Consider the following 21897-nt stretch of genomic DNA (forward strand, 5'->3'; position numbering starts at 1 on the left):
CGTGTGCCTGGTTGTACGGCTATGTGAGCTGGGGGACAGGTGCTGCCCGTGCCCTGCTCGCTCTGGCCGCAAGGCCTGTCCCCTGCCCCAGACGCACCATGTGTGCGCGAGCTCCTCCCGCCTTGTTTCTTTCGCCATTCACTTCATGGGAGATGACGGTCTGCTGAGCTGGGACCTCTGGTCTGGTACCAGCTGTGGGTGCCACTCCATTTCACCTGACACTTTGACATGCTCCACTGTCCATCCCAGGGAACACGTCCAGGATAAGGTTTGGGTGCCACCGGCCGGCTTAGCCGCAGAAGGCCTGGGTCCCAGGTCCCTGGCCAGAGTAGGGCAGCCCCATCCACCCAGGGCTGGCAGGAACGAGGGGAGGCACCAGCGGGCAGGCTGCATCCAGTTGCTGTGCCAGGAGCTGCAGGCCTTGACCCGTAGGGACCCAGAGCTGCCCACTGGGCCCGCGGCCTCCACGCTTGCCCTCTCCACAGGGCTCCCTGTGTGAGGCAGCTGCCCAGCGCCTGGCCTGGAGCCCCACCTGTGTGCTCCCCCTGCTCAGTCTCCCCAGTGAGGCCTCAGGAGCCTGCGGGCAGGACCCAGGGCCTGGAGGGGCACCCACCCCATAGGGCTGGCCACAGACAGCTGGAGCTTTCTGTTCCCCGTAAGTCAAGGTGCACCTCCCAAACCTTGCTCCCTGACAGAGGCTCCTCCCCCACAGACAATCTTCCTGTCACTTATGCTCCTCCCCTCCCCCAGCAGGGCCAGCACCCCAGCCCGTTTCCTCACCTGCATGGGGATGCAGAGTTACAGGAGTGCCCCGGGTTAGTCTGTCCACTTCCCCCTGCGTTCATTCAGAGCAGATGTATGAAGCTTCCGTGTGCTGGACACTGAATACCTGACACTGTCCAGGAGCCCCCAGAGGACCTGTGGAGGGGTGTGGGCCCCGCCTGCTCATGGCCAGGCCCCGCCCCTCCCGGCTTCTGAGGGGCTGATTGGCTGCGGGCCAGGGTCTAGTTCCTGGGCGGGGCGCGCGGGAATAAATCTAGCTGAGCACAGGACCAAACTCAGTCTGAACACGGAGCTGTGTCTCCCCACGCACGGTGTCCCCGGAGCCCCGAACTTCCAACCCGGACCCCTGGGCACCCGCTCGCACTACCCCCACCACCACCCCCATCATGCACGGCCTCGGGCTCCTGCTGCTCAGTGTGCTGTGGCTGCAGGGTGAGTGATGCGCATCCCACTCTGGCTGGTTCTGTCACTTGGCCCTCTGTGTCCCCCACGGGGCTCAGGGCTGATATCTGGGAATCAGGAGGAGCAGAGGTGGTCACTCAGCAGAGAGGCCCTGGGCAGGGGACACAGAACCTTCAAAAGGGAACTGTTGAGAATCGGCACCTGGCACTTCCTGCGCTGGAGGTGGGGGCTGGGGCAGGGACACAGCAGGGTGGAGGACCCTGCCACTTCCCCTCCATCCTGGGGCCCTGGGGAGATAGCCCACCCTCACTGGGATCCCCCAGCTTGGCAGGGAAGAGAGGACTGAGGACCAACGGCCTGGGGCCGAGGTGTGGGGGCACCCATTGGGACCTACCTCCTTGGGCCTGCCCCACGAGGCCGTCGTTGGCTGTGGGACAGTTTCCAGGTCTGGGCTAGGTGAGCTGCCTGCAGGCAGGGGTGGGGGGCTGCCAGGTCCCAGCTCAAGGCAGTTCTGTGGTTAGTTGAGAAGTATAAACCACAGGTGCTGGGTGGGCAGACCTGCTCCCTCCGGGGCCAGTGCGCATCCTCAGTTCCTGGGCAGGGAGATGTCCGGTCCACCCTCAGCACCGGGGGGCAGCCTGGTGGGCCCCTGGAAGGGCTGGCGCTGGGCAGGATCCCTGGGCACTGCCAGGCACGAGTCTGCCTGGCTTCACCCAGGGTGGGGGTCCGATGGTCTTTTTAATGCTGAGCCCCCACTTGGGCTGGGGAGCCCGACCTCAGACCTCAGTCTCCAGGCGATTCCTTGTGGGGAGGGAGCCCCAGGGCCAGAGAGTGCCCGTGCACCTGCTCACACGGGGTCTCCCACAGTGGTCGCCCCCAGGGCCGCTCTGCCCCACGTGGAGCAGTACGAGGTGGTGCGTCCCCGGCGCCTGCCAGGAACCCGCACCCGCCGAGCCCTGCCCTCCCACTTGGTAAGTCTCAACAGGAAGCTGGCCTGGGGTTCCCCACCTCGCTCACCCCATCCCTCTGAGCCAGTTTCCCTCTGAGAGTGAGATGATAGCCCAGCCCGATGTGGAGGGTGGCCTTTGGTGCTGAGGGCCAGGTGGACTTCTGGATTTGGGGCAAACCATGGAGAGGGCTCAGCCCACTTGGGCGGTCTCTGTCCAAGCCACCCCCTTCCCCCAGGCCTCACCTTCTGTCCTCAGCCTCACGCACACCCTGCCTGGGGTGGCACCCACTGCAGCCTCCCTGTCTTCCTTTCAGGAACCATGCTGGTTGGGCCACTCCTCAGTTTCACTCCAGCGATAAGTCAGATTCCTCTTAGATGGGAGAGGGTGGCTCCCCAGGGTGTGTAGCATTACACCTTTCTCGGGCATCTGGAGCGGGGATTCCCCGGGGCTGCCCCAGGGCATTCCTGCGTCAAGTGCACATGAGGATGGGTCTGCCTCTGTGAGTGTGTGTGTGTGTGTGTGTGTCCGTCCGTCCGTCCGTGCACGCGCGTGTGGGTGTGTGTGGTGTGTATATGTGTATGCGTGTGCCCGTGTGTATGTGGTGTGTGTGTGTGCATGCGTGTGGCGGCGGGGGACAGCCCCATCCTGACCTCGGTGCAGAAGAGCTGCCTGCCACCTGGGCCCTCAGTCCACCCTGTGAGATAGCACACAGTGTCCCAAGGGGCCAGCAGCTGGCAGGGGCGCCCCTCAAATTGGGCCCAAGGTCGGAAGCTCACCTGCTATAGGAGGGACGGCCCCGCCCCACATCTCCTCTGGTGCCTTGGTTCTAGGGTTGTCTGTCAGAAGCTGTCTCCCACCTCTTTCTTCCTGGAAAAGGGATGTTGTCACTCTCCCTGCATGGACATATGGGGGATGTAAGCCCAGAGGCGCCCGGTGTGGTTCTGGGTGGAGCTCCCTGCTGCCCTGACCCTTCCAGTGCAGCCTTGGGCCCTACCTCCTTCCACTGGCCTGACTCAGCCACCCCCAGCTTTGAAGTGAATGTGGCTGGGGCAGGTCCCTTCATCTTGGACCCCTCCCTTTCCCCTGGCTCAGGGCCTGTACCCAGAGAGTGTGAGCTATATCCTGGGGGCCCGAGGGCACAACTTCACCCTGCACCTTCGGAAGAACAGGTGAGCAGGGTCTGAGCCTGCCCAGGTCTCGGTCCCCAGGCTGGTCCCTCTCCTGCCCCCAGCACTCCTGTGTCCCAGGCGTCCTGCTGCCTGTCCCAGCCTCTCCACACCAGAGGTGGCTTCTAGGGGAAATCAAGTGGGGCCCAGAGTGCCACAGGGGCTCTTTTCCAGGGACCTGGTGGGCTCAGGCTACACGGAGACCTACATGGCTGACAATGGCTCCCAGGTGACCGAGCAGCTGCAGAGGCAGGTATGGGCCCCAGGGTGGCCCTCTCCAGGCCGGCAGTGGGGGTACTGGGCGTTGGGGCACCAGAGCAGGGTCCTCATGCCCTCCTCCTGCAGGATCACTGCTTCTACCAGGGCCACGTGGAGGGGTACCAGCACTCCGCCGCCAGCCTCAGCACCTGTGCTGGTCTCAGGTAGGTGCTGCAACCCCGGGCCAGGCGTGTCAGTGTCAGGGCCCAACGCACTCCTCCGTCTCCAGGGAGGTGAACCGAGGCCCAGAAGAGAGGGTGGACCTGGGGACACCTGCTGCACTGGGGTGTCGGGGCCCTAGTCAGATGTCATAGGTTCCCGCAGGGCCCTGAATGCACTGTCTTGCTGCATGTCGCTGGCCAGGGCCACCTGTGCCTCCCTGGAGGGGCAGGCAGGGGACTGACTAACCCCAAGCCACGTGCTCCCTCTGCCAGGGGCTTCTTCCAGGCCGGCTCCGCCTTCCACCTGATTGAGCCCCTGGAAGTGGGCGGGGAGGAGGAGCAGCACGCGCTGTACCAGGCAAGGCATCTGCGGCAGAAGGCTGGCACCTGTGGGGTCAGCGACAGCAGCCTGGAGAGCGCCTTGGGGCCGCGGATCTCGGCAGCCTTCAGGCCCCGGGTGAGGGGGGCCTGACCCACTTCATCCCCATCCACTTGGGCCCCTGCAGCCCCCAGACTCCTGTGTGCTCAGCGAAGTGGGGGTGCTGCCTGCCGCCCTGTACTGGGGTGGGCCCAGTCCTGGCTTCCCCGAGCACTGTGTGGGGTCAGTGTGTGAAGGCTGACTAAGGACAGCAGGGCTGTGGATGTGGCTGTGGCTGACCGAGTTCCTGCCACTGCCCCTCAGAACTGGCCACTATCCCGAGAGACCCGCTACGTGGAGCTGTATGTGGTCACGGACAGCACAGAGGTATGTGGGGTGGGCACAGGGGGCAGGACCCAGACGGCTGACAGGCTGCAACCTGAGGGTCTGCTGTCCCCCAGTTCCAGCAGCTGGGGAGCAGAGAAGCTGTGCGCAGGCGGGTGCTGGAGGTGGTGAACCACGTGGACAAGGTAGGGGCCATTTCTGCCAGGGTGGGGTTCTCCTCTAGGGGCTGCCAGGGGTCCTCCCAGCAGGGGTTTCCAGGACGTCCGGGTCCATTCCAGACCAGGCAGCCCCCAGCCCAACAGAAACCCTGATTGTGGAGGTTTGACGGCACCTGGAGAGGAGGGGAGGGGCTGGCTGTGATGGGCCTGGCAGCAGGTAGAGCCAGGGGAGGAGGGAGCTGGGACTTGGCCCCGTCCTGGTGACAAGTCCATCGCATGGACACTGCCTGAGGGGCGCCGGCCCTCTCACTGACCTAACCGTCTTGAACCTGACCCTCGGGACCCTTGTCCTCCCAGCTTTATCAAGAACTGAATTTCCGTGTGGTGCTGGTGGGCCTGGAGATCTGGAACAGTGGGGACAAGATTCACATCAGCTCCCAGGCCAACACCACCCTGGAGAACTTCCTGGCCTGGCGGGCTCGGGAACTGGCAGGGCGCCGCCCCCATGACAATGCGCAGCTCATCACGTGAGCGGGGGCAGAGGGCCACACATGGGGCTGGGAGAGGAGCACCAGGGTGGTCCCGGGGTGTCCACATGCAGACACTGCTCTCGTTTCCAGAGGGATTGACTTCACCGGGACCACCGTGGGACTGGCCAAGGTGTCCGCCATGTGCTTCCAGGACTCTGGGGCTGTGAACCAGGTGTGGAGATCCGGCCTAGGTTTTGCTGGAAAAAGGCTGGAGCTGGCCGCTGGGTGGGGAGCAGGGCTCAAGAGCTTGAGCTGGGATGTATGAGGGGGACCTCGGGACTCAGGTCCACCTGCTCGTCCCCACGCTGTTCCCTGGACACCGGAGCAGCTTTCTCTTTTGGAAGAGGCATTGATGCTTTTACGTTTTAAGAAGTGATGTTGGCAGGAAGTGCCACCAAGGCCCTCAGCCTGCTTGGGGCAGCCAGGGCGGGAGGGTGGACGGGCCATGTGAGCGGCCCCAGCCAGCACGGCCCTGCCTGCAGGACCACAGCCCGAACCCCATTGGCGTGGCGAGCACCATGGCCCACGAGATGGGCCACAACCTGGGCATGGACCACGATGAGAATGTGCAGGGCTGCTACTGCCCCGTGCCACGGTCCGACGGCGGCTGCATCATGGCGGCCAGCATCGGGTGAGGCCCGGCCCCATCCAGCCTGGGGGCACCCTGGGGGCTGGCGGCCTGCCCACCCCCATGACAGGGATGCCCTCCCCTTAGCTCCAAATTCCCCAGAAAGTTCAGCCAGTGCAGCCAGACCGACCTGGAGACGTTCGTGGAGAAGCCCAGGACGGCCTGCCTGGTGAACCCCCCGGACCTCAGCCGGCTGGTGGGCGGCCCTGTGTGTGGGAACCGGTTTGTGGAGCACGGAGAACAGTGCGACTGTGGCTCGCCCCAGGTACAGGGCCAAGCACCCCGCCGCCCTCTGCTCTCCACCAGCATAGGGGTGCGGGGTCCCCGTCCCCCAGTCAGGGCGTCCACTCCTCACCTCCCGGGTGCCCTGCATGCCCACAGCCGCACCTGCTGCTCCCTGGCACTGACCGGACTGGCAGGGGTCACGGGTGGGAGTGAGCGGACCTCCCGGGGGAGGGGCCCTGGGTCGGCTCAGACCGCTGCCCCTGCGCCTGCCTCTAGGACTGCCAGAACCACTGCTGCAACGCCACCACCTGCCTGCTGGCCGAGGGGGCCGAGTGTGCCCACGGCGCCTGCTGCCACGAGTGCAGGGTGAGCACGGGCCCGGGGGCGCTGGTGACACGGCGCAGGGCAGGCATGGGTGCTGGTGTCCCCTGTTCCCATGGTGAGCTTTGCTCTGCTGGACCAGGTGAAGCCAGCTGGAGAGCCCTGCCGCCCTGAGAAGGACTTATGTGACCTCGGGGAGTACTGTGACGGCCAGCAGCCAGCCTGTCCGGAGGACGCCTTCCAGGAGAATGGCACGCCCTGCCCTGGGGGCTACTGCTACAACGGGAACTGCCCCACACTGGCCCAGAGGTGCCAGGACCTGTGGGGGCCAGGTGAGGCGGGCAGGAGCCCTGGGTGTGGGACCTGCAGGCCTGCCAGGTGGCTGCCAGTCCTGAGCTGGAGGACTCACTGCTCCTGGCCCCACAGGCACTCAGGTTGCCGCGGAGATGTGCTACACCTACAGCATCTCCCCAGGCTGCAGGAGCAGGATCCCCCTGGGCTCTGACAGGTAATAGTCCATCTGTGACTTGGCTCCCCTGGGCCCAGGGTGTGGGATGTCCCCATAGGTGGGGCCACCAAGGAGTCTGCAGGCTGAGTCAGGGGACTGTCCCAGGGCCTGCCCTGCCTTCTAGGACCCCCGTGCGTGCTGCCCTTGTGGGAGGGTGGGTCACTGTGGCTGGGGGTGTGAACACCTGTGAGTGGACCCCAAAGCCCATCCGAGGGTCCTAGGCCTTACCTACAGCTCCTAGTCCCCTCAGCAGGAGACGCTGTGGAACTGGCTCCTGGCACATCCCTCTGCCCTCAGGGTCAACATGTGTGGCACTCTGCTCTGCGAGGGCGGGCAGAAGCCCCTGGAGCGAGGTTCCTGCACCATCTACTCCCGCATGGGCGCCTGCCAGGCTCTGCACCAGGACGACAGCACTGCCTACGAGCTGGTGCCTGAAGGCGCCAGGTGCGGGGAGGAGAAGGTAGGGCTGGATGCAGCCTGCAGTCAGACTGCCGGGTCCCCAGGATTAGCTTGAGGGGCCCAAAGCCTGGCAGGAGGAGAGCTGTGCAGCAGCCTCTGTTCTGGGTAGAAACTCGGGAGGCTCTCAGCGTTGGGGGACTAGCCCCTTCTCAGCTGAGGGGTTTGAAGGCTGTCTGTTCTGCAAGTTCCCCGGGGACGGGTGGGGCACTCCTCTGTGGCCTTGGGGGCCTAGGCTGGGCTGCAGATGGGGCTGTCCTGGGTGTGGGGCCGTGGCACACCCCTCCCTGTCTGAAGCACAGCTGCAGGTTTCAGGTGGGCTTCAACTGATGGGGGGGCAGTTTTCCAAGCAGGTTCTAGACTGGCTACCTAAGGGTTCCCCACTGCCCCCCAGGTTTGCTGGAAAGGACTCTGCCGGGACTTTCACGTTTACAGATCCAGAAACTGCTCTGCCCGGTGCAGCAACCACGGGGTACGTGGGCCCAGGGGACGGCCTGCCACCAACCCTTTGGGCTCAAAGATATGTAGGCTGTGCTCGGGGCAGCCCAGGCAAACAGGACAGAGGCCCACGCCTGGGGACTGTGCCAGGAGCCCACGGGGGCCTCTCAGGCCTGGAACTGGTGTGGATCTGGGCATCTCAGGGTGCTCACAGTGCTGGAAGACACACAGGCCAGGCTGGTCAGATTGGAGGTGTTCTGTTCTGAGCTCCTAATAACATGTACTGTGATGTAGGGGAGGTCAGAGCCCCAGGGCAGGGCCCTCTGTGCCCCCGTCTCGGGGAGGACGGCCCACCACGAAGCTGCCCTGCCTGCCCTGCGGCATCTTGCTTTGCTCAGAAAGCTGTGTCGTTCGGAGCCCTCCTCCATCGCCCGGGGGAGGCGCTGCTGTGGGTTGATGGTGGCAGCCCTGGACGCCCAGCCTGTCCTCCATCAGCGGGGCCGGGGCAGAGCCCCTTGCAGGCTGAGGCCGGGCCTGCTGACTCGGGCGTAGATGGCACCTGGGTGGGCACCAGGCGGTGCAGTGGCGGGGGTCTGGAGGCCCTGATGTCTGGTTGTCCCCCAGGTGTGCAATCACAAGGACCAGTGCCACTGCCACCCAGGCTGGGCCCCACCCTACTGCGCAGAGCTGCTGTCCGATGTGCGCACAGGTAGGGCCCGCACCACCTCCAGGGTCTGGCCAGGGTTCTGTCTTTTCTCAGACCACCGGGGCAGGGCTGAGAAGCAAGCCAGGTGCCTCTAAACTGTGAGCAGCATATTGAAGACGTGGCTTTGCAGCCCCAGGCATTCTGACCCCTGGGGTCCAGGGCAGGGCCCAGGAGCCTGTGCCCCCACCTCAGCCCTACACGAGACGAGGGGCCGGCCTGGGTGGATCGGAGCAGGAGCAGCACAGGATAGCGCCAGCTCCTGGCCGGACTGTCGGCCCCAGCCTGGGCCCGGGGACCTCAGGGCCTCCCACCCTCTGAAGTATCTTCCTCCGCAGTGGCCACTGGACATGTGGCCATCCATAGCACCACGGCCTCTAGGCCTGGTTGGGCTCTGCCCACATCACTGTGGGCCTGGGGCCATCCACTGCCAAGCCCTCCGACCGGTCGTCGGAGAGCCCAGAGCACCAGTGCAATGTACTGGGTCTCAAGGCCGAGGGTCCTTAGATGGCCCTGGGATTTAGGGGAGGACCCAGGACTCCGGGTTGTCGGCATGGCCAAGGAGGGGCGTGAGGAAGGCACCCCCCGGGGCCCCTGCTGCCCTGAGCCAGGTCCGGCCCTGGTGACACCCAGCCTCCTATGCCCCCATAGCATCCAGCAGCTTCCAGATGGGCGTGCTGGTGCCTGTGGTGCTCCTGGTGGCTCTGGCACTCACCGTGGCAGGAGTGGTCATCTATCGCAAGGGCTGGAGCCCAGTCCGGAAGAGGTGAGGGCTTTCTGGCGTTGCAAGGCACCCATGTGTGCAGAGCGTGCCCCCTGTTCGCACTGTTGGTGAAGGGAACCTCTCACGAGGGACCCCTGCCTCTTGCTGAATAGGTGGCAAGCAGTGGTGACAGGTTGGTGATGTGCAAGCTCAGAGAGGCCCCTTCCTCCCTCACACACTTGACCCCAGTTGGCACCGGCCACCCGCCCTCCCTGGACACGGCACTCTGAGCCTGCCCTGCACTGGGGGTCCCTGACACCCGCTCTGTGGGGACCTCGAGCCCCAGGCCAGCCACAGCAGGGCACCCTTGCCCAGTGGCCTCCAAGCACCTCCCTGCCCAGCTCAGCTGGACCCTAGAACCGATGGGGCCCAGGACACATGAGGCTACCTCCCCCTCCTCGAGTGGCTGTGACCAGCGCACCACATAGGGGCAGCTACAGCTGAAAAGGACCCTGACCAGGCCTGGGGACCCTACATGAGGAGCCCCAAGTCCTGGACTGAATCTTGAGGCCAGGACGCACTGACTCATCTTATTTCTCACCAGGAATGTGGCGCCCAAGACGGCCATGGGGCTCTCCAACCCTCTCTTCCACGAGAGGAACAGCTCACCAGTGAAGGGCAGGGTTACGGCTCCCCCCAAGGGGCCCCCAGAGCCGATCCTCACATCCCATCCCTGCCAACCCCCCAGGCCCACGGCTTCTGTGGTGACCCCTAAACGGCCTCCCCCTGCTGTAAGCATCTGCCATCCCCAGCGGGCTCCCCAGGCCTCCCCCAAATCTCATGCCAGGGTACGGTCCCCAGGGGCTTAGAGTGGCCACCACTGTCACCTATTTAGAGGAGAAACAAGGCTTCAGGATGAGCGATCTGAGGACCCACGTAAGCTGGTGGCAGGATTGAATCTGAGGCCCAAGGCCTTTGCGAGGTCCGTCACCCTCACTGCTGCCCAGTTCCTCCGTGCATCCACAGGTCTGGGGGGCAGGCCCGCAGCAGACTGATGGAGGACATGGCCCCACGCGCACATGGGGCTTTATTCTCCCTCGGGGGGGTCCTCAGCTGGGTGAAGGGCAGCTCTGAAGCCAGGGGTTCCTGCTGGTGGCCGCCCTGTGAGACCCCTACTCATGCCCATTCCCTGCAGCCCCCAGCTGCCATGTCCAGCCCACTCTGCCCAGTCCCTGTGTACACCCAGCAGGCCCCAGACCAGGTGAGCCATATGGGTGCAGCTAAGCTGTGGAGGTGGAGGGTCTGGGGCTGGATTTGGCCAGGGACCCCAGGGTAGTGGCAGCTGCACCCTCAGGGGGCTGACCACCTGCCCTGTGGCCCAGTGAGGACATGAACTGGACCTAGGGGACCAGGGGGTCCTGACTGCTCTGCTCTCCCACCAGCCCAGACCTGCTCCTCCCGCCAAGCCCCTGCCAGCGCTGAAGCCCAAACAGGTAAGGGGACTCGGCCTTTGGGACGAGGGGCTTATGGGGGCTGCATCATCAGGCTTCCTCTGGTTTGAGGCTTCAGGGGTTCGGGGAAGCTCTCTCCCAAATACGCATCACTGGTGCCCCCCGCCAGCCCTCTGCCACTGGGCTCGCCGGGGATGCGCCTTGCACTCTCACAAAGTCTGGCCCTGGAGGGTCCCCTCCATGGCTGGGAGCCCCTCGGGTGCCTCTGGACAGACACACTCACCTCCTGGCAGGCAAGGGGGGCAGACTGTGAGGGCAGGAAGGCCCCCCAGAGGAACAGGTAGGTGCCCCCCTCCTGGGACAGGGCTCTGCCCACCTGGCGCTCTGTGGGGCCCCATGTCAGCCTGTCGTCACAGGGGTGTTAAGTCACTGCTTGGTTGCAGTGGTGTCTGTGGGGAATCAAATCTCTGTAAGGCCCGTCTTCCCTTTGTGGTTAGTGTCTTGGACATACTTAGAGAGACGCCCGGCCTGTCACTCCTTAGACTGACCCACAAAGCCTCCGGCGGGGTCCTGCCCCATTAAAAGACCACACTATGGTGTTTGCTTAACAGAAATTCTCTACTTCTCTTTCCTTTTTAACTTTTTACTTTGAAGTAATTTTAGACTTACATTAAAGTTACAAAAATAGTCTTTAAGAAAAGTCTTAGAAGGGGTCTTGACAGGCCAAACAGGGAAGGGGAGTGGGTAGAGATTTCTGGCCGAGAGTGGTGGCAGCCGTGCGCCGGGATTGTGCTGGAGGAGGGCGTGCACAGGACTTCCCCCAGCTGCTCAGCAGGCCATTATGAGTATGTGCGCCTCCCTCCATTCCCATTCCGGTTCCTGTGGGCCTGGGCTGAGCTGGGCTCCAGCTTGAGGTCTTCCTCCTGCACCCTGGAGCCCAGAGCCTAGGTGGCTCTGGAAAAGCAGAAGTGCAAACAAATGCGAATTTGAACTCCAAAGACTCACATTCTGGCAACTTAAGAGCTTTATTGTGTGGGGTGGATAGGGGTTTTGAGGCGAGATGAGGGAAGAGGGCCAGCTGGTGATGGGCTGATGGGCCCGGGAATGGGAACCCTGCCACATTTGGGTTTCGTTCTGGGATGGGGACAGCCATGGGTGGGGAGGGTGTTGGGGGAGCTTTTCTTTAGCGAGCTTAGCAAAGAGAAACCTGAAGGCCAGTCCGGAGCAGAGCAGGGAACCAACCCAGGGAACTTTCTAGAAGGTGCTGGGAAGATGGTGCCCTGGCATGTCCAGCCATCAGCTGTGTCTACCTCCTCCCAGGTCATCAAGCCAACTTGCACGCCCCCATTGCCACCCGTCAAGCCTGGGGCAGGAGAGGCCAAGCTTGGACCCAGTCAGGTGAGCCCCTTACACACAGGGCAGTGTCCACCTGCGCTGCCCAAGAGGGTTAACTCTGCTGCATTCTGTCAGTGATGCTGGTCCTACTGGCTGTGAACTTGCCTTTTTGCTCCACTGGAGTGGGGGGGGGGGGAGTCCACCCTTTATAAAGTGTCAGCTGCTAATATCACAGCTATCACAGCTCTCACTGAGTGCACATATTGTGGGATGAACTGAGGATCTGAATTTTTTAAAAAGTGAAAGGAAATTCGATTCAGTTGGGCTCTTTGTAGCAAGTGGTTTTTAAAATCAGTTCTTTTTTCCTCCTCCAAGGGAGCTGTTGGCTCAAAGGTTGCTCTGAAACCTCTCATCCAGAGGAGGTGATGGGGCCCGAGCTCAAAGCACCCTGGGGGCATCTGTGCACCAGTCTGGACGTTGCCTGTGGTTCACAGGACCTTGCCACCCGCACAGCAGATGCAGCCCCCTGGCCCCAGGCCCTCTGTGCTCCTGCGTCCACTGTGAGAAGTCCTAAGAGAAGCGCCATCTCCTCGTGGCCACGGTCACTCTTCGGCATCCCAGGGTCACAGCCAAGGGCCTCTCCCCCTGGCCTCGGGAATGGGTCATCTATGCTCTTTCCTGGGGCCAGTCCAGTCCCTCCTCACCCACGTGTCTCCAGACAGCCACTGGGGTCTTGTCTGGGTCTTTGAAACCTCAGGTGCACATTCAGCAGGGCTGAAAGCGTTGAGTTTTTTTGTATTTTATGATTAAGTTCTTGATCAAGTTCTAAATGAGGGGAGATTTTTACTAGGTCAGTGGAAAATGGTAAGCCGAAACAATGTGGAATTTATAAGATTGAAGGGTCTAACGCTTATTAAAATAAAACGTCTACTGTAAATGAATAAAGTCAAACTTTTCCCCTGCTTTTCTTCTTAACTTGATCGTAAGCCCTCGCGCACCCGAAGTAAACAGCCAGGCCCTCCGGCGCGGAGGAGGGCAGCCGGCGCCCCGCCCCCGGTCTCCCGGCAACGGCCCCGCCCTTCCGGCCCGTCTCCCGGCAACGGCCTGACGAGCGGCCAGGCCGCCGTGCCGGGCGCCGCCAGGCCGGGCCCCGTGGCCCCGTGGCCCCGTGGCCCCGCCGCCGTGGCCGCCCGGCGCCCTCTGCGGCCTCTCCGCCTGGCTGGACGCGCTCCCGCTCAGCCGCCGCAAGCGCCACCTGGCCCGGGACTTCAGCCGGGCCGGGGGCCGGGGGCCGGGGGCCCGCCGCGGGGGCAGGGCCGCCGCCGGGCCCCGGCGCTCTCCGCTCAGGGGAAGAGCCCGGCCGCCATCCCTCCCGCCAGCGAGAGCCCCAGCCGAGGGCCGTGCCCCGGGAAGGCTCTCCCCTCCCAGAGCTCCATGCAAAGTTCAGAAGACCCCAGAGCGGGGGCGTGAGGGGCGCCCTGGAGGGCGGGCAGGACGGGGAAATGAGGTGGGGCAAAGGTGGGGTGCTGCCTTGACGGCCCCCCAGGAGGAGTGCGGCCAAGGCGAGGGGCCGGTTGTGCGTTCAAACTCGTCACGGGATTCCGGCCTCCTGCAGACTGGGGGCCCCGGCAGCTCCCACAGCCCTCTCCCCAGGACACCCACACCCCAGCAGTCGCCGCCAGGACTCCTCTGGTGCTCATTCACCCGTGTGAGGAAGCCAAGGAGCCCTAGCTCCGCAGGCCCCGCTCACTTGCGCCCCTGCCGGCCCCACCCCAGCGATGCTGGCGTGGATCGTGAAGCTCTTCCGCCACCCACCCCCACCCCCACCCCACCCCTCCCCACCCCGGATCGGCTCGTGGACCCGCACAGCTACTTCCCCACCTGCAGCGCAGACCAGAAGCTTAGCAGCTGGAGCGTCCTCAACAGGCAGGGCTGGGCCCGGCGGACGGCTGCCCTCGGAGCCGTGCAGGCTTTGTGCTCCCTGCCTTTTCCGCTGGGGCCCCCACTCCTCGCGCTGAGGGCCCTCCCCTCAAGGCTGGTCTGGGGCAGCCTCCCCCGAGCCCTTCCCAGCCTCTGGGACAAGTTCTCAGGTTGCTCCTCTGCTGTGGGTTCCCCTGACTCTTCAATCCAGTTCCTGTCCACTGGAACTTCACCGTCAACCTGGGGCTCCGGGGCCCCCCACCAGGAGCTTGAGACCTGCTCACCAGGGCGCCAGTCCTGCCCTCTGACTGTGCGTCCAGCCCCTGCTGACCACAGCTCCCACCCACGCACTCACGCATAGTTCTGGGTGGCAGGCTCTACACAGGCACAGCAGACACGGCCGTAAGTGGGCCCTGGCCTTCATGGAGCTGTGAGTCTAGGGGGAAGACAAATCCACCAGGAGGTGGACCCAGTGTCAGTTGTGATGCAACATGAAGGACGACGAGGCAGGACCTGTGAGGAAGTGACAGTGAGCACAGCGAGGTGGGGGTGACCTACAGGGTGGGGAGGGAGACCCTGAGTCCCTGAGGCTGGGCAGGGAGGGGCGCTCAGAGCCACTGAGGGTCCTCAGAGGGCAGTGTCTGGGGGGACCATGCTTGGCAGGGTCCAGGCCCAGCAGGTTCCGCTGGGACTCGCTTCGGAGAGCTGCCAGGGAAGAGGAGATTGGAGGGGGTGGAGGCAGGGAAGGCAGCTGCTCTGACCCCCAGAGGCGGGAGGGTGGCAGCTGCAGGCAGACGTGCTGAGGTCAGACCCCTGCACTTTGGAGGTGAATCAGCCGGACTTCCTCACAGAGTGGAGCCTGACTCAGGCAGGAAGAGAAGTTTTCTACCCAGAGTCCCTGGGACACGCATCAGGGAGGTGGTGGCCCAGGCTGGGACTCGCTTGGCCTGAGGGTACTGGGCGCCCTTGTTCTGTGATCCCTGGTGGGGTGGCCAGGAACAAGATGGCCACTGGGCCTTGATGGGGACGGGCACAGAGGCCCCCAGGCCAGCATCTCCCCACAGATGCTCTGAGGGCTGCACCCCCGATTCCTCTGCAGGAAAGTCTTCCACAAGCTACGTTTCTGAGTCTCTGAGGAAGATATCCGAAAGGTGGTGGCCAACACGCCTGGGGCCATCGAGCCCATCTTTGTGCCCTGAGGGAGAAGGTGGAGGCCACCCCCAACCACACGGACCTGGCTGGACGTGAGAGAGCAGTCGGAAGCCTTGGAACCCGCTGCGTTTGGACGTGGTCTTGTTACCTGCCAATGAGAGAGTAAAACCAGGAAATGAGTGGGGAAGAAGCCCCTGGGGCCCAGACTGCAGCAAAATCCTTGGCTGTGCCCCTGCGAGCCCAGTTCTGGGTCCCTTCCCAGCCCGACCCATCTGCTCTCCTTTTCAGAAGTGCTCCCCACTCTGCATCCTCTGCTTACCATCTCCCCAACCTCGTCCATCCCAGGGAGACGTGGGCAGGCATGTTGGCTACAAGCAGGGAGTCAGCCCCCCTTGGCCGCCTCTTACCGTGCAACTTTTGAAACCTTCGCAGGAGCCAGGACCCTCCAGCGTTGATGCTGATGGGCCCAGGGTGGGACTCACCACCCCTGCACACACTGGTAGTATCCTGACCCCTGAAGGGAGGGCAGGCCTCCCATGAGGGCAGGGCCTCGCTCAGAGAGAGCCCTGACTGCCCCCCTGGACAAATGGGAGCCTGCAGCCCTGTCCACAGGCCCCACTGTGTGCTGTGGCCAGGCCAGGCCCTTCTGGAGCCAGAGGCTCTGAGCTGATGTGTCCATGTGTCTTGCAGGCCTGCTGAGCCCCTCAGCACCCTCCAGGGCAGAGACCCTTTGGAGTCAGAGGGCTCCGGAGAAGATGGGCCACTGTGCGTGCGGCGGGTGGGTCTCCATCTCAAACACCCTACCATCCCAGCCCTGCCTCTGCTGGCTTGCTGGCCTGAGGGCCCAGTGTTTGCCTTTCAGTCAGGGCCCAGCTGGTGAGCCCTGGCAGCACCTGGACCCTCAGCTGCAGCAGCTCCTGGAGGAAAAGGAGCAGGCACTGGCTGTTCTGCAGGAGATGGTCAAGGTACAGCCCTGGGCCCCCAGGCAGCTCGGACCCATGCGCAGCGAGGCAGTGGGTGTGGCAGGCGGCGCCCCTGACCAGGGAGAGCCCACATCTAGTTGTATTGTTTGGAAAGTAATTTAACTGTGGGGTACCTAGAAGCAGAAACGAGTATAGTGGACCCCAACCCTTACAAACCATCCAACCTCACCAGTTACCAGGCCCTGGGGCCCCATTCCAGGGGCTGCAGACTCGCACCTAGATGTGCTGGACACCAGGCCCAGGGGCCGTGGGGCCAGGTCAGGGAGCAGAAGGCCCCTCCCCAAGGTGCACGCCTGGTTCTGGGGGTGCATGCCTGGTCCTCTGCTCCTTCTCGGGGGTCTCCAGCATTCTTGGGTTCAGGGTGTGCTCAGTTCCCTTCAGTGCCTTTCAGTGACCACCGTGTGCTCTCCCAGCCCCCACGGGAGCACCGGCTGTGCTGAGGACAGTGGGGGTGGGGGCAGGGGTGCAGGCCACCCCAGTCTGGCCTTGGGGTCAAAGGGCCGCCAGGAGTTGTGGTGACAGCGAGGTTCCTGAGGGTGCGCGGGTCTTGCGCTGCTTTCCTGCGGAAGCAGGAAAGTGGTGTCATGGTGTGGTTTGCATCTGCCGAGGGACGGCGGGGAGGAAGCGCTGACGGGCAGCGAGTTGCTGCCTCAGCAGGGTCCCGGCAGCCCCTCACACCCACGGCCGAAGCTCTGGCCCCTGTGCTGATAGAGGGAGTCTTGGCCACAGTGACCTGAGCAGCAGGGTTGGGCTGGGCGGGTCCACTGACACTGGGGTCCTCCAGTAACCACGCGCAGCACTGCGCCATCTGCAGATGCCGAGGGCCGGCTCTGAAGTTACAGGCGGGCTTTCGGCCTGTTGTGGGGTCGGTGCCTCTGACCTCCCCATCGCCCGCCCCTCGTTGTTCAGGGGTCAATCTGTGTTTTATTTTATGAAGCTCGGAGAGGAAAACAGCTCATCTGCTGTTTAAAATGGTGACACAGCTGAGTGCCGTTTCCAGGACTGTCACTGAAGTAAGATGGCGTGAGGTGAAACAGACTCCCCGGGGGCCTAGGTGTGCAGGGGCCAAGGCCATCTGTGTCAACGGAAAGTCCATCACAGTGGCCAGCGCCTGCCCAGCGAGCCACCTCAGGGCACCCCTGCCCTCTTCAGCTTGTCGCCGGGAGAGGGCACTGGGGACGGGTGCGGCCTGGCCAAGGGTGGTGTGGACGGCCCTGTGAGGTGGTGGCTCGCTGGGTTGAGCAGATCCCCGCCACCCAGGGTTCACGGAGGGGTCATCTGCTGAGACGCTGACCCCTGCCTCGGCCGGCGGGAGCTGTGTCCTCAGGTGGAGTGCGGCCACCATACAGTTGACTTCACTTTGGACACGGCGTTTGGGAGAGGAGGAGCTTTTTCGAATCTGTTTTCTTTTCTTACCTGCTGGAGTGTGGCTGGGTCTGTGCCTCCGGTAAGGGAAGGTCGGTGCGCGGCCGTCCTCGAGGGAGGCAGCTCAGGAGGGCCCGGTGGCTATGGCACGTCTTGGGCTGACAGGCCCTGTCCGTCCCACCTGACCCTCACTCTTCTCACTTTTTCCTCCTAGAAGGGAGCCCCACACATGGTGTGGGTGTGGCCAGGATGCCCCAGGTGCTGAGGTGGGCTGGGCAGGGCCAGGGGCGTGTCCTGCTGGCTCCTGTGTCCTGACATCCGGCCTCCCTGCTCCTGCATCCAGAGTGGGAGGCTGGGGTCCTCCAGAGCCTTGGTCCTACCGCCCCCTCCCCCTGACTCACCACCCAGCCCTGTGTTCCCGGACTCCCTGCAGGCTTTCAGGAAGCAGCGTCAGGGTTTCAGAGCTGCCTGCAGCTGAGTCAGCCCACGTCCTCCCTGAGTCAGACACGCGGTCGGGGCTCCTGCCCCTGCACCCCCACAGCACAGGTCGGGGCTGTAAGACTCAGGGCGGGGTCCGAGCCCTTTTAGAGAGAATTGGGATTGAGGTGCCTTAGAAGCATGACCGAGGCAGAGGATCTGCTCCCCTGGCCAGGAGACATGTTTCAACTCATTGATCAAGAAGGCTCCAAGCGCCGAGGGGGAAGGGGTGGCGTCCAGGAGGGGAGCGGGTCCCAGGAGAGCCCTCAGCTGCTTTCCGTGGGCCTGGAAGGGGCTGTCTCTGAGGTCCCTGTGCACGGCCTCCTGGAGGGCAGCGCCATCCCCAGGGATGGGAGGCGGGTATGTACCAGCCCCTGGAGCCAGGAGCCGCAGGACCCGCGGTGGGGGTGTCGGGGAGGGGCGTCCAGACTCTGCTAGTTGTGGGAATCTGGGCTACAAGCAGCCCCAGCTGGCTCCTGGTGTCAGGCATGGGAAGACCCACCCAGAGGTGGGCTCCCACAGCCCAGAGCTCATGGTGTCCCGTAGCTGGGGAAGGGCCTGGCCCAGAGCCCGAGCCAGGACAGGCCTGGCAGCTTCAGACCCCAGACCTGGCCCTGCCCAGCAGTGCTGCCTGAGCCACCAGGGTGTGGTGGGGCTCTTGTGGCCTCCCTCTACCTCGGAGGTGCAGCACTGGCACTCCAGGGCCAGACACGCACACGTGTGAGGCTGCTTGGTCCTTTGTTGAAGAAGGAGGTTGCTGTGCGTGTGTGCACACGTGAGTGTGTGCATGCCTGCCCGCGTGCGTGCTTACCAGTGGAGGTGGCCGTGGGTCTGGCCCCAGAGGCTGGGCATTGGAGTGGAGACAGAATAGAGCTTGGGAAATGCAGCCAGGGGCAGGTGCCGCCCTGGTAGGGACCTGCTCCCTACAGGGACACGGGAACACGTGCTGAGCCTCAGGTGCCTGGAGGCAGGGGCCGCTCCCAGGTAATGGGCATCGCACCTGAACACACCCCAGATGCAGACCCCTGCTCGCTGGCCTGCGGACGAGCCCTTGGCCCTACTCCAGCTTCGAGGGGCTTCAGCCGGGGGCTGGGGGCAGGGGGCTGACCTGGGGCCAGGGCCCCAAGGCAGGGAGACCTCAGGAGGGGCTGTGACCAACCCCCACCCCACCCCACCCCTCCCCAGCTGGAAGCTCTGTGCCACCAGCAGGGGCAGGGATGCGCGGGCACATCGGGCCTGGCTCTCCGGAGGGCCTGAGTCAGTGGCCCTAGATGCGGCCCCCACCCTGCACTGCGGGTCTGGTGGGTTTTGAATCCTGCTGGGCTGTGGGCAGAGCTGACTCAGGCCTGGGACCCTGGGGAGAAGCAGGAAGCAGGACTGGTGGCCGGCCGTGCCCCTCTGGACGGTGTTGGACCCTGGGATCTGTGGGGGGAGGAGGCTTCTCCCCCCCCATGCCCAGGCTTGCCCTTGGCCAGCAGGGACCCAAGGCTGGACCTCAAGGAGGGTGCCTTGGGGGCTCCCTCTGCCAGTGACCCTGGAAGCCCATGACATCCCACACGCAGGCTACATCCCCTCCGTGGGGCTGGGGGCTGACAGCCAAGCCCAGGTGCTGTCCAGGGCGCCCCCTGTGGGACTCCAGGCCTGTGGGGAGGGGGCGCACACTGGAGCCTCCCAGGGAGAGCAGGCCACCTGAGCCTGCTCAGGCCCTCCCTTTCCGGGTGTGGCATCTTGGGGTGTCAGGTGGAGGCTGTGGGGGTGCTGGGGGCAGTGTGTGCCCCGGGCTGCAGAGCTGGGGTGCCCTTGGCGCCTGTACAAACGTGACAAGTGGACCGTGGGGGTGCAGCCATGGGGGTCCCCACCCCGCCCAGGTTTTCCTGACCTCTTGATCAGGCCAGCACTACCTCAAACCCAAAAGGCTTCTGGATCCTTCTCTAAGGAGGGAGGACCCCCGCACAGTGCAGGCCACAGGCTGCTCCCCTGGGGACAGACTCACTGGGGCCTCGGACCCTGTGCTCCAGGCCCTGGGGGTGCTCACTGCCTGCAGGCTTCTTGGCTGGACTAAAGGGCCCAACAGGCCCCAGCCACATGAGGGCCCCACTATTGAGGGTGAAGACACGTGGCTCCCCTGCACCCCTGGGCAGTGAGCTCGGGCCTGGGTCTCCAACCCTGCCAGGACAAGGACATTAGGAGACATTCCGTCAGCTGCAGTTCTGAGAAGCCACGCTGACGTGGCCATGACTCTATTGAGGGGGAGACCAGGCCTGGAGGCTCAGGGGGGACAGATGAGGGGCCAGGCCAGCGCGTCCCATGCCCCAGAACCGGGTGCTCTGCTTCAGTGTCTGCCTTTTCCTAAGGTGGCCGGACACAGAGGACACCCAGGCTCAGAGCCCCTGGGAGCCCATCAGACTCCCCAGGCCACCGGCTCTGACATGGGAAGTGCTGAACCACATGAGCAGCCACGAGAGGGGTCCCTGTGTCCAGAGGTGAAGGCAGAGCAAGGGGCTCCAGGCGGGTCTGAGTGCAGAAGCCCTGATGCAGGAAAAACACGTGGGGCCAGAGGAGGGCTGTGTCTCAGGGCTGGGCTGGGTCCCTGGGACGTGCCCCACCAAGTGTGGGTCCTTGGCTTCACGCAGGAAAGAATTCAAGAGGGAGCCAAAAGCAGATTTATTTAGAGGTACGTACTGCACAGAGTGCAGGCTGTTTTAGAAGGGCCACGAGGTGTGGGGGTTGGGTGCTCAGGCTAAACACATGCCAGCAAGTGGGAGGACCATTCTGTCTGCCCTGGGGAAGGGGCTGGTTTCCCAGGAATTGGGCCACCGCCCGCTCTTCGACATTTTATGGTCAGCCTCGACGCTGTCATGGCACCTGTGGGAGTGTCATTTGCCATGTTAATATACTACAATGAGCATGTAATGAAGCTCGAGGTCTCCTGGAAGTCAAACCTCCCGCCATCTCAATCCTCAAGGCCTACTGGGGGTTGAACCTTCCACCATTTTGGTGTTAACTGCTGTCATTCCTTGAATGGCTGCGCCCTGCCCCCTTCCCTCCGGTCTCACTGAGGGCCCGGATTCCTTTCTCTTGCGGCTTAAGGCTCTTCCTCAGGAGTCAGCCTCCAGGGGAACCTGAGGCCACCCCGACCCATTCTTGTCACTCGCCACCAGCCCCTCCCCGTTGCTGGCATCGGGCTCCAATTAGTGTCTGGCTTTCAGTCAGGTCACTCCAGCTTCCTCCTGCTGTAAACCATGCGGCAAAGAAACAGTCCCCTGTGAATTAACAGGGTTATAGAGGCGTCAGCCTGCCCTCCCCGGTCCAGGAAGCAGACGCGACGCTCGTTTGGGTCTCCAGCCGGGGGTCCGTGTGGCAGATCCTCCTGCACATGGTAAATATTTCATAACAATTTAAAAACATTTTTAAGGGGAAAACCTTGGGAGGCACAGAGGTGTAAACATGAGCTGGTGATTAGAAACCCACTGGGCCAGCAAGTGAGTGTGTGGGGCTGGCGGGTCCCACACCTCGTCCACCAGCTCCACCCGCTCGCCGGGGGCTGTGATCAGTGGGGAGCCTGGACTACTTACTTCCTCCTTAGTAAACGGGAAAGCAAACGTGCCCGCAGGCGGCCGCACCCCGCCACCACCCTCGGAGCCCCACCAGGCTGGCCCAAGGGTGACCCCACGTGGCCAGGGCAGAAATCATACCTCCTGATCCTTAAAAATTGGCAACCCGCAGTGATGCAGGCTGATAGCTAACTACCTGGCGTCTGGCAAGGCCTTCCTTGCGACCTTTCTGCTCCAGAAGGCCTTGAGGGCTTCACGCAAATTCCCACGCCAGCCAGAAACCTTCCAGGCCTCCAGCCACCTGACTGAGGGCAGGCAGTGCTCTGGCCGTGATGTGAGCCCCAGTGTAGGCAGCAAACACGGAAACACGCGGTCTCCACCCCGTGGGAGTCCTCGGCCCCCCTACCACTGCCCCCACTGCCACCCCTTCGCCAGCTCGTCTTTGCACGTTGGTTTTCATGAGTGTTGTGTTTTGCGTGAGTGAGAGAGGCTGGGGAGGCACTGACCACGTCTGGGCCAGGCACAACGCTGCTGTGGACATGCCTCAAAGGGCTCCAGGCTGAGGTG

At 63.6% G+C, this 21897-nt stretch overlaps 2 protein-coding genes across 6 annotated transcripts; both read left to right on the forward strand.

The window, feature by feature from the left end:
• The first annotated feature begins 154 nt into the window (after nt 1-154).
• ADAM8 (ADAM metallopeptidase domain 8) lies at nt 155-12824 on the forward strand. Of its 5 annotated transcripts, XM_014554294.2 has the most exons (24): nt 155-1215; nt 2053-2156; nt 3228-3304; nt 3476-3554; nt 3647-3723; nt 3994-4177; nt 4403-4465; nt 4540-4608; nt 4939-5108; nt 5202-5283; nt 5594-5742; nt 5827-6004; nt 6241-6330; nt 6428-6617; nt 6712-6793; nt 7091-7253; nt 7644-7721; nt 8312-8396; nt 9042-9156; nt 9698-9884; nt 10289-10354; nt 10536-10586; nt 11865-11942; nt 12255-12824. In XM_014554294.2, the coding sequence occupies exons 1-24, from the start codon at nt 1170-1172 to the stop codon at nt 12303-12305; spliced, it is 2514 nt and encodes an 837-aa protein (XP_014409780.2). In that variant the 5' UTR covers nt 155-1169; the 3' UTR covers nt 12306-12824. The 5 variants fall into 5 exon arrangements, 4 of the variants coding, with proteins under 4 accessions (XP_014409780.2, XP_014409778.2, XP_032346486.1 ...); XM_014554292.2 differs by having other exon boundaries at nt 155-2156; XR_001365198.2 differs by lacking the exons at nt 11865-11942; nt 12255-12824 and adding an exon at nt 9989-10075 and having other exon boundaries at nt 155-2156.
• A 1466-nt stretch (nt 12825-14290) lies between these two features.
• On the forward strand, nt 14291-21015 carry LOC116667346. Its single transcript, XM_032492047.1, has 6 exons — nt 14291-14314; nt 15051-15450; nt 15642-15729; nt 15814-15916; nt 20131-20284; nt 20867-21015. The coding sequence occupies exons 1-6, from the start codon at nt 14291-14293 to the stop codon at nt 21013-21015; spliced, it is 918 nt and encodes a 305-aa protein (XP_032347938.1).
• The last annotated feature ends 882 nt before the right edge of the window (nt 21016-21897 follow it).

Source organism: Camelus ferus, chromosome 11 (genome assembly GCF_009834535.1).
Source record: "Camelus ferus isolate YT-003-E chromosome 11, BCGSAC_Cfer_1.0, whole genome shotgun sequence".
Taxonomy (NCBI): domain Eukaryota; kingdom Metazoa; phylum Chordata; class Mammalia; order Artiodactyla; family Camelidae; genus Camelus; species Camelus ferus.